Source organism: Perognathus longimembris, chromosome 20, assembly GCF_023159225.1.
Source record: "Perognathus longimembris pacificus isolate PPM17 chromosome 20, ASM2315922v1, whole genome shotgun sequence".
Classification (NCBI taxonomy): domain Eukaryota; kingdom Metazoa; phylum Chordata; class Mammalia; order Rodentia; family Heteromyidae; genus Perognathus; species Perognathus longimembris.
In genome coordinates, this window is record NC_063180.1 from 20937015 (window position 1) to 20947774 (window position 10760).

Here is a 10760-nt window from a genome sequence, read left to right on the forward strand (position 1 = left end):
ACATTGTGCAGTCTGCACTCCCCTGTCTGAGTTGTCATTGTCTGGGCATGAATCTATCTTCCCTGGAAAACAAGAGTCCTGCCTTCTCAGGATACCTCATCACCTCTATTTCCCCAGACCAGGACTGGGAAGATAGGAAGTGCTTCCATGTTTAGTTGTTGGGCATGGTGGTATACACCTGTAATCCCAGCCGGGGAGACTGAGAGGCAGGAAGATTGTGAATTTGAGGTTGGTCTGTTTCATAAAAAATAGCAGTTTGATGGCTAAATGAAGAAGTGAAAGACATGGGAACAAAGCTACCAAGGCATGCTATGCCCCCAGGCAGAGCCCAGCAGCCCTGCATCTGGGTCAAGGAATGGGCAGAAAGAAATCAACCCAGCCTCCATGAAACGGGGACATTTTATTCGGAATAGCAGTCATATCTTTTTCTATACTTGCCCCCCAGGGGCAAGAAACAAACCAACAAGAAAAGTACCATGGGTACTGAGGGTAAGTAAGGGTAAAGGGACCGTTGCTGTCTGCCGGCCTGCAGGATGGAACTGGAGAATCTCAATCCTCCAGATCCTCATCCTCCTCCTCCTCCTCGTCCTCCTCCTCCTCTTCGGCCGCTGCCAGGGCCTGCTCCTGAGCAGCCTTCAGCGCCTGCTCCTCCTCCACAGTGGGGTCACTCATCTCCATGATCTCGGGGCCGCTGGGGTATTCTTGCTGGATGGGGGCCGGCAGGGCGGGGTTGAAGTTTTCGGGGCTGTATTTGTGGCCCCAGCCGATGTATAGGTTCTCAAACTTCCTACAGGGGCAGCAAGACACTGAGAGATTTAAGGGTGAGATGACCCCTGGGCGAAGCATGGCGGCCAAGTCACGAGGGGGCCGGTAAACTGTGTCCATTCGACCTAGACAGCCCTGGTGTGCAGCAGCCCATATGGCCCCAGTGGTGAATTCACAATTGTTACTTCATTTCCTCATTTTCCCCTGGACTTCTTTAATCCAGCAGTTCTTTAAGGAGCCTGTGATGTCTTCGTCACAATATGTGTGAATTTCTCCCATTTCCTTCTCTTATTGATCTCTCTCTCTCTATTTTTCTTTTAGAGTATCACTATATAGCCTCAGGCTGGCCTCAATCTGTGATCCTTCTGCCTCTGCCTCCCACATAGCTGGGATTAAAGGTATACATCACTACCCATCAGTGTCTATTTCCCCCTCTCACGCCCCCTGCCGGTCCTGGGGCTTGAACTCAGGCCCTGGATGGTGTCCCTGGGCTTCTCTTGCTTAAGGTTAGTGCTCTGCTACTTGAGCCATAGTGCCACTTAGCTTTTCTGAGTAGTTTATTGGAGATAAGAGTCTCATGGACTTTTCTGCCCAAGCTGGCTTCAAACTGCAATCCTCAGATCTCAGCCTCCTGAGTAGCTAGGATGACAGGCGTGGGCCATGGCACCTGGCTGAGTGTCTATCTTTCTCTCTGTCTCTCTCTGTCTCTGTCTCTCTCTGTCACTCTCTGATGTCCCAGACCAGCACTTAAATTCTTAAAACTCAGTACCTGATGATTTTGGTCATTGGCTGGCACTCTGCCAACTGAGTCATGCCTCCAACCAATCTCTCCCTCTCTTTCTCTCTCCTCTCTCTCTCTCTCTCTCTCTCTCTCTCTCTCTCTCTCTCTCTCTCTCTCTCTCTCTCTCTCTCATTTTCCTTCCTTTTCATACTGGAGATTGAACTCCAGGCCTCAAGCTTGATAGCCAGGTGCTCTAGCACTTGGCCTCTGCCTGGCTTTTTTACATTTTTGTGATAGGGTCCCACTTTATGCCAGGCCAGCTTGGACTGTGATCTACCTATGTGTGTTTCCCAGAATTGCTGGGAGAACTCAGGCACTGGGTAAAATGAAGTGTCTTGAACTTGCTTTTTGACCCAGGCTTGTTTTGAACTTCCCATTTAGGATTACAGGCTGGAGCCACCACTCCTGGCACTGTTATTCATTTCTAATATCATTTAGGGTGGTCAGAGAGTGCCGTTTGTATCATTTCAAGCACTATGTTTTCTGAGACTTGCTTTATGACTCAGTACATGGCTCATCCTCAAGTGTGCTCTGTGAATGTTTGAGCAGAATGTGTATTCTGCCGTTGTTGGGTGGAGTGCATTTTATTTCATTTTAATTTCCATTCTAAAAATAAAACTGATACTTCATTTGGTTATTGGAAACCTTCCAGTGATGCCTGGAACAACTCAACTGCACAAGTCTACTTTTGCCATTCTTCTCTTAATTGCTCTTAAGGCAGGGTCTCACAACATAGCCCAGGCTGGCCTCCCATTCTCCATCCTCCTACCACTGCCTCTTCCTCTCTGGGATTGCAAGTGTGTGCCACCAAACCTGGCAAAAGTCCCGTCTTTCTCATGACTATTTATCATCCAAATTGGGATGTGCATTGCCAGGCTCCAGTGGCTCATGCCTGTAATCCCAGCTACTCAGGAGGTTGAGATCTGAAGGTCATGGTTTGAAGCCAGCCCGGAAAGGAAAGTTTTTGAGACCCTGGTCTCCAGTTAACCACCAACAAGCTGAAAGTGAGCTGTGGCTCAAGTGGTAGAACACTAGCCTTGAGCAATAAAACTCAGGGACAGCACTCAGGCCTTGAGTTCAAGCCCCAGGACACACACACACACACACACACACACACACACACACACACATACGTCTAAGGGACAGCATCCAGGTTCTGAGTTCAAACCTTAGTACTGGCACAAATAACAATAACAATAGTAATAGTTATAGTAATAATAATAACAATAGTAATAATAATTGCTAAGAATGTGGTTAAAATGAAACCCCAGAACCTGGAATACAGGACAGGATACCCATAGGTTGGGAAAAGGTTAACGCACTGTGTGGTCACCCCGCCATCTGGTGGACAGAGCTGGTAATGCAGTTACCGGTAGACTCACTCCTGTGCCTGCCCAAGGGCTGGGATGAGCTGCGCAGGCCGAGGCCACCATGATGACAACGTATAACTGGGAGAGGGAGACACAGAGGTGGCTTTGGCGAATCTGTCTTTTGGGAGTAACTGGTGGCAGGATCCTGGTACCCCATGGGGAAAAGACCCTTCCAGTTGGAAGATGTCCAAGGCCAGGGGGGGCTCCCCACACAGGAGCTGCAGACACAGGCTGTCAAGACACCGGTGCTGTGTGCCCCTGGGACAGACCCTACCCCTCTCTGGTCCTCCACTCATTCCTCCAAGAAGCTCACAACTTTGGTCTGGGATTTGTTGTTTTGTAACAGCCTTGGAGATAGCTCAGGCCAGCCAGTGTCAAAGTCCGGATTCTCCTGCCTATCCCTCTAGAATGCTGGGATTACTTACAGGAGTGCCTCACTGGGCCCCACCCACTGCTCAGCCCTGAGATTTCTTATTTTAGCTCCAGTGGAGCCCCTGGCTCAGAAGGTCATTCTCCTGGGACCTCTTGAGGGAGGGAGGGGGCTCCTCACCATCCCTGCCCCTGTGATGGGCTACCTGGGAAGTCCTCAAGGAGTTATGGAGGAGAGGGGGAGACAAGGACAAGACTTACTTGCCACTGGCATAGGCATAGGCTCCTGGCCAGAGATTGGAGCGCACTACGGCCACCGAGTACTGAGGGCAGAGGCTGCAGGAAAGGCGGGTCGTCCACGGTGACATGTGCATGACCTCTGCCAAAGGCAGGCAGAGAGGGACAGTGTGGTCAAGGGGTCCCCATGCCCTTCCCAGCCCCCACGGAAGGAGAGGAGTGAGGGAAAGAACCCAGCAGGAGGATCAGAGGGCATGCGCAGAACCGCGGCTTGGCTCGAGGCCCCTCCCCTGCTGTGGCCCCAGTGCATCACCTGAGCCTCAGTGACTGCACCCAGGAAATGTGGACGTTCACCTGCAAGGGGGGCAGGAGGCCGGTGACAAGGGCCCCAGCAGCACCAGGCCTTAACTGGGCCTCAGGAGGGCCCAGGGTACTGAAGGCAGGACCCAGGCTCTTTGCTCATGGAATTGGGGTTCATTCTTAGGCACCACAGGCTCCTAGCCTCTTTCCTCTTCCCTCCATCTCAGGGAATTCCTGTCCATGCATCCGAACCCCAGCTCAAGCCCACCTGGCTTGGAGGGGCTCTGAATGAACCCCATCTTTCTCTCAGAGTCTAGGAGCCCCTGAGGGAGCCCCATCCTAGAGTCTGCTTGGTAAGTGGCAGAGCCAGTGCAGCTGGTTGGATGGGCCCCAGGGCTGGCCGGCCCTCAGTGTCCACCCGGAGGCTTACCAGCATCTTCCGAGAGCGGCGTCAGCAGCGGAGGCCCAACCTCCTGCTCCACCTCCTCCATGGCCTCGTCAGCCTTCTCCTCCTCCTCCCCCAGCTCCTCCTCCTCCTCGGTCTTCTGCAGAGGGTTCACCCACGTGCAGCGGCCCTGGAGGCAGAACAGGCTCAGCTGGCCTCCGAGGACAATGCTAGGCCTGTGTGGGCAGGAGGTGAAGTGCCAGGCGGGACCCTGGAGCCCTGTCTTCAGGGACTCAGGTAGGGGGACAGGAGAGAATGGCTGATCGGGTGCAGGGGCTCTTGCCTCCTGTTGACTAAAACCTCGGTGCAATCATTCATTCTTTGACTGACTGAATACTTAACACCTACTGGGTGCAGGCTCGCCCAGCTACCAGGGCACACCCGGGGACAGATACCTCATAATGGCTGTCCTGAGCAGACACTGGGAAGAGCACTGCCTGCACTTTGCTCCTCTGTGAAGTGGGGTTAGTGGGCGCCTCTTTCATTGGGCTGTTGGGCTTAGTGAGACCAAGAGGCAAATAGTGCTTTCTTTTCTTTTCTTGTCTGGGAACTCACAATCCTCTTGCTTTGGCCTTTCAGAAGCTGGGATTATAGCCATATGTCTGCAGGGAAGGATGGGTGGATGGAAGGATAGATGAATGGATGAGTAGATGGGTGGGCAGAATAGGAAGATGGATGATGTAGGTGAATGGAAGGATGGATGGAGGGGTGGAAAGATGAATAGATTGGTAGATGGATGGGTGGATAAGATGGGTGGGCAGAAGAATGGATGGGCGGATGGATGATGTGGATGAGTGAATGAATGGAAGGATGGATGGGTAGACGGATAAATGGATTGACAGAAAGATGGATGATGGATGGATGATGTTCACAAAGGTGGGAATGATGGAAAGATGGATGGCAAGAAAGAAGGAACAATGAATGGAGGATAGCTGGATGGAGGATGGATGGAGGTTGGACAATGGATGGATGGATAAATGGATGGATGGGTAGATGGGCTGATGAGAAGACAGATGGATGGACGATGGGCAGTGGATGGATGGGTAAATGGATGAATGGGCAGACAGACTGACAGAGAGATGAATGATGGACGAACAATAGGTGGATGGACAGGTGGGTAGATGGCCTGAAGGAAAGACGATGGATGGAGAAAAGGATGGGCAGATGGATGATGGACGATGGCTGGATGGAGTTGAGGGGTGGAAGGGAGGGTGGGTTCCCCCCCACTGTTGTGGGGAGAATGGTGGGGGCCGGGTGGAGCTCTGCGTCCTCCCCGTGGGCCATCCCTGAGCACCTGCGGCAGGATGTGCTGCATGTGGTGGACCCAGTTGGCCATGGAGTCGACGAGCTCGAGCACGGGGATGCCCTCAAAGTCGGGGTTCTCCTCGAAGGAGTCGCGCCCGGCGCCGCCCTCCTCTTCCTCGTCGCCCTCCTCCTCCCCGAACTGGTAGAAGCCGAGCGGGCTGATGTGCGTGGCGGCGGAGATGCGCGCGATCTGGGCGCGCAGGTAGTTGGCCTCGTTGCCGGGGAAGGGCGGGAAGCTGGTGACGGGCGCGTCCAGGTGGCCCGTGAAGAACTTCTTGATCCTGCGGGCCTGCACTATCTGCGCGGGCGTCACGTGCGGGAGCCGCGTCCACGCGCGGCCCGGCTCGGTGCACACGAAGTACAGGTACTTGTTGGCGCCGGTGCGGCTCTCCTCCTTGGGCACAGTGGGCGGCGGCTTCCACTGGGGCTTGGGCACCGTGTCCACCTCCTTCTCCTCATCCTCCTCGCCCTCCTCCTCGTGCGCCTCCAGCGCCTCGCCCTCCAGGATCTCCTCCAGCTCCTCCTCCTCGCCCTCCTCCTCGCCCTCCCGGAACTCCACCTCGGCCACCAGGTAGCTGCGGCTCAGCCCCAGGATCTTGCCCCAGAAGCGGCAGGTGTGGATGGGCTGCTGCTCCACCAGCTGCTTCAGCGCCAGGTAGATGCGGAAGCTCTCGTCGGTGCTCAGCCCCACGCCGGCCTGCTCGAAGTAGAAGGCCGCTTCCATGATGTTGGGCACTGGCGTCTCACCCTGCAAAAGGCAAACAAGCTCGGTGGAGCCCTGAGCTCAGGGAGCCTGAGCCGGGCCAGGGGACTCATGCCTGTAATCCCAGCTACTTGGGAGGTGGAACACTCAAAAAGTGAGTGAGCCTGGCACAGGTGGCTCACACCTGTCATGCATGCTCAGGGGGCTGAGATCTGCCAGCCAGGGCTGGCAAGTCCCATGAGACTGTTTTTTTGGGGCAGGAGGGGTCAGTCGTGGGGCTTGAGCTCAGGACCTGGGCTCTGTCCCTAGGCTCTTTTGGCTCAACACTAGCACTCTACCACTTTGAGCCACTGCTCCACTTCTGGTTTTTGGTGGTTTGGAGATAAATGTCTCACCGACTCCCCTGCACGGCCTTTTGGGGAGAATGTGTTGATGAAAAAGAAAGGGCAAAAACATGACTCATCTAGAAGCCAGGTGCAAGCTGTGCGATGGCAGTTCAAAGCCAGCCCAGGCAGGCAAGCCTCTGAGGCTCTCATTTCCAATTCACCAACAAAAAGCTGGAAGTAGCTCACAGTGGTAGAATGCTAGCCTAAGCCTCAGGACACACACACACACACACACACACACACACACACACACACCCTCACACCCTCTTTTGCCGAAGCCCAGGTGCCAGGCCTGACCAAGCTGGGCTCTGTGGTGGCTGGGGCCCCGCCCACCCCACTCACCACCTCCTCCTCCATCTCCTGCTCGCCCTCCCCACCGGCACTGCTCCGCAGGAACAGCGCCTTCTGCTTCTCGGCCATCTCGTAGGTGGGCTGCAGTTCAGGGTCGTCCCGCAGCGTGTCCAGCTTGGGGTGAAACCATTCCCACTGCGTGGTGCGGTTCAGAGACTCCAGGATGGACAGCGGGTCCTCGGGCCGCTCGTTGAGGACCTTGGTCAGCAGGTTCACCAGGTGTTCATACCTGCCTCCCGGAGGAGGGGAAGGTGAGGCTGCGGCCGGGCGCCTGGCCCTGTGCCTGGCGCTGGGGACACGGGGAGGGAAGGACAGCGGCCCTGCCCCGGGGGCAGCTGGCTCCCTGATGGTGGTGACCCAGCGCAGGTGTGTGGCGGGGCGGGCAGGGGAGGCAGGCAGCAGTCACTGTGTAGTCTAGGCTGGCTCCAAATAAGGTCATCCTCATTTGCTTTGGGGGCCAGTATTGAGGGCCTGGGCACTATCCCTCAGCCTTTTTTTGTTCAGGGCCTGTGCTCTACCACTTGACTCACACTCTATTTCCAGCTTTTTGCTGGTTCACTGGAGATGAGAGTCTCCTGGCTTCCATGACCCTCAGATCTCAGCTTCCTGAGTAGCCAGGATTGCAGGTGTGAACCATGGCTACCTAGCAGAACACTCTCCTTAAAACCTCTTTGGACACCCAGTGAGACCAAAGGAGGAGTCTCTTAGGAGAGGAACACAAAGGAGCAATGCCTATGTATTTTTTTTGGTGCTGTTTTTTTATTTTTTGTCTTGTTTGTTCATTTATATGTCTTTGGGAGGATAAGGGGGGAGGGCCTAGGATTGGAGGGACAAAGGGTGAACAAATGCAGCTGTGGTACTCACTCACATGATGTTGAAAGTGAACTATGCAACTTGGGGGTGGAAATGGGAGGTAAAAATGATGAGAGCCCAAGGGAGGGGTAATATTATGACAGAAGAAATGTATTCATTACCTGACCTATGTAACTACAACCCCTCTGTATATCACCATATATGTGTGTGTGTCCTATTTGAGCCAACTGCTGGTGGCTCATGCCTGTAGTCCTAGCTACTCTGGAAGCTGAGACCTGAGGATTGTGGTTCAAAGCCAGTCTCGGCAGAAAAATCTGTAAGGCTCTTATCTCCGTTTAACTACCAAAAAAGCCAGAAGTAGATCTATGGCTCAGGTGGTAGAGTGCCAGCCTTTAGGAAAAAAAAAACAAAAAAAAAAAACAAAAAAAACATAAGAGGGGGAGTGGAGCGGGAGAGAAGGGAAGTGGGAGATGGATGGGGGGAGGGTAACAATGTTCGACAAGAAATGTACTCATTGGGCTGGGGATATGGCCTAGTGGCAAGAGTGCTTGCCTCGTATACGTGAGGCCCTGGGTTCAATTCCCCAGCACCACATATATAGAAAATGGCCAGAAGTGGCGCTGTAGCGCAAGTGGCAGAGTGCTAGCCTTGAGAAAAAAAAAAAAAAGAAGCCAGGGACAGTGTTCAGGCCCTGAGTCCAAGCCCCAGGACTGGCCAAAAACAAAAAAAAAAAACAAAACAAAACAAGAAATGTACTCATTGCCTTACTTACATAACTTTAACCACTGTGTACATCACCTTTATAACAAAAGCAAATTGAAAACAAAGACACAGTGCCCACGCCCCAAGGCTAAGCCCCAGCACTAGCTCAAAACAAAACAAAACAAAACAAAAAAACAGCCCTTCTTTTGAGCTATTCTGGAAGCCACAACCAATGCAATAAGGCATAAAAAAGGAAAAAATATAAAAAAGATCAGAAAGGCAAAAGTAAAACTTCCTTGACTTACAGGGAAGGCTGGGGACTGTGCAGCGGTCTCAAGGGGGGGTGCCTGGTTTGTTGGAGAGATATGCAGGGGTGAGTGTGGCTTCCATCCCCCTAGGCTGGGCACTAGGGGCCATGTGCAATCATGACCATCCCTTCTGAGGGTTAGGAGCGTTGAGTTCAGTGTGCACACAAATATGGGATAGTCGCCCTGGAGAGCAGGCTGGGGCAATGACACAGGATGCACATGGAACAAACCAGCCACATGCAAACTGCTTTGCAAGTAATGGGGGGGGGGGGGGCGGAGTCTGTATTGGCGCTTGAGCGCAGGACCTTGCTGGTACTCTTACCACTTGAACCACACCTTCAGCTCAGCTTTTTGCTCATTATTTTGGAGATGGAGTCCCTCAAGTCCCTGGGACTTACCTGTCCCAGGCTGGCTTTGAACTGTGGCCCTCAAGGCCTCAGCCTCCAGAGCCACTGGGATGACAGGCATCAGCCACCAGAGCTTGGTGGAGGGCCTCACTGAAGTTGGAAATGGGCGGAAGTGGGCACACTGGCTGGGGTGTCCCAGCAGCTGAGACTGGTTGCCAGAACAACAGTTGATTCTGACAGGATTCTGGGGTCTGAGGTATGAGCAGTGAGTGTCTAGAAATCCATCCTGGGGAGTGGATGGAGTGTTCCAGGCGGAGTCAGCCACCCAGTTATCTGAAAGGGTTCTCCCCACTCTGTGTCCCCCTCATTCGGCTTTATTTTCCTTAGTCCTTACTGTTGCCTTGTTATTATTATTGCTGCTGTGGTTACAAGTGTGTATGTGTGCTAGTTCTGGGACTTGAACTCAGGGTCTGGGTGCTGTCCTTGAGCTTTTATTTTTCCCTCAGGGTAGAACTCTACCACTTGAACCACAGCTTTGCCTCCACCTTTTTTTTGCTGGTTCATTGGAGATAGATGAGGCTTACAGACTTTCCTTCTGGAGCTAGAGTTGGACCGCAGTCCTCCATTCTCTCTCCCAGAATGTTGAGCTGGGTACTTGGTGGCAGCTAAGTGACTCTGGCAAGTACCTTCCTCAAGCAGGGAAGTTTAGTGAATAACAGGGTCTAGCCAGGCGTGGGGGTGCGTGCCTGTAATCTGAACACCTGGAAGGCTGAGTCTAGAAGGATTGGGACTTTGAGGCCAGCCTTGGGCTACATAGTGAGATTATATGTTAAACACAAAACCACACAGGTCTTCAGGAGCCATATCACTTTTGTTAGAAGCCTGGCTCTGCTGCACTCTCGCTGTGTGATCTTGGATGAGAGACCCACCCTCTCTGTTTGGGGCTGGTCTGGAAGTGCGGGCTGGAGGCTGTCTTCCCTGACTCTAGCTGAGGCAAGATGTCCGGGGGAGGTGTCCCCCTCCCCGCGTGCCCCCCTCTCACAGGCTGAGGTTGCAGCTGGCGCTGGTCTGCAGCAGGTAGGCCTTGGCATTCTGCACAGCCAGCTCGCGAGGCTCGGGCTCCGGCATGTCCCGACTGAAGGACATGAAGGGCGGCTCCGAGGGCCCCAGCGCCGGGTCGTCCCGCAGGTAGGGCCCATGCTGCGTGCCTTCTTCGAATTCCTGGTCGTCCTCGGGGTACAGGCTGTACTGGGCCAGGAGGTCGGGCACCGCCTCCTGGTAAGCGGAGTCCATCGGCGGGTAGAGGCCAGGGCCCATGGCGAGGCCGGGGCCGAAGTCGGCCGCCTGGTAGGCGTGGGGCTGGTACTCCTGGGGGTAGCCCATGTCCATGCTGGGATACTCCAGGCCGCCCATGGCGCCGTCCTCCGCCGGGTAGCCCTGGTACATGGGCATGCCGCTCTGGAAAGATGGGCTGCCCAGCAGGTCTTGCTCATCCTCCCCGAAATCCTCCCCGAAGTCCTCGGCCTGCTCCCAGCCGCGTGGCTGCCCGGAGGCCTGGGAGCCCCTCCGGGGCGAGGA

General features: G+C 54.2%; 1 protein-coding gene across 1 annotated transcript; it reads right to left on the bottom strand.

The window, feature by feature from the left end:
• Positions 1-549: 549 nt before the first annotated feature.
• On the bottom strand, positions 550-10691 carry Rsph6a (radial spoke head 6 homolog A). Its single transcript, XM_048369334.1, has 6 exons — positions 10225-10691; positions 7004-7241; positions 5562-6320; positions 4253-4397; positions 3547-3664; positions 550-787 (listed from the first exon to the last, which is right to left on the bottom strand). The coding sequence occupies exons 1-6, from the start codon at positions 10632-10634 to the stop codon at positions 550-552; spliced, it is 1908 nt and encodes a 635-aa protein (XP_048225291.1). The 5' UTR covers positions 10635-10691.
• Positions 10692-10760: the final 69 nt, after the last annotated feature.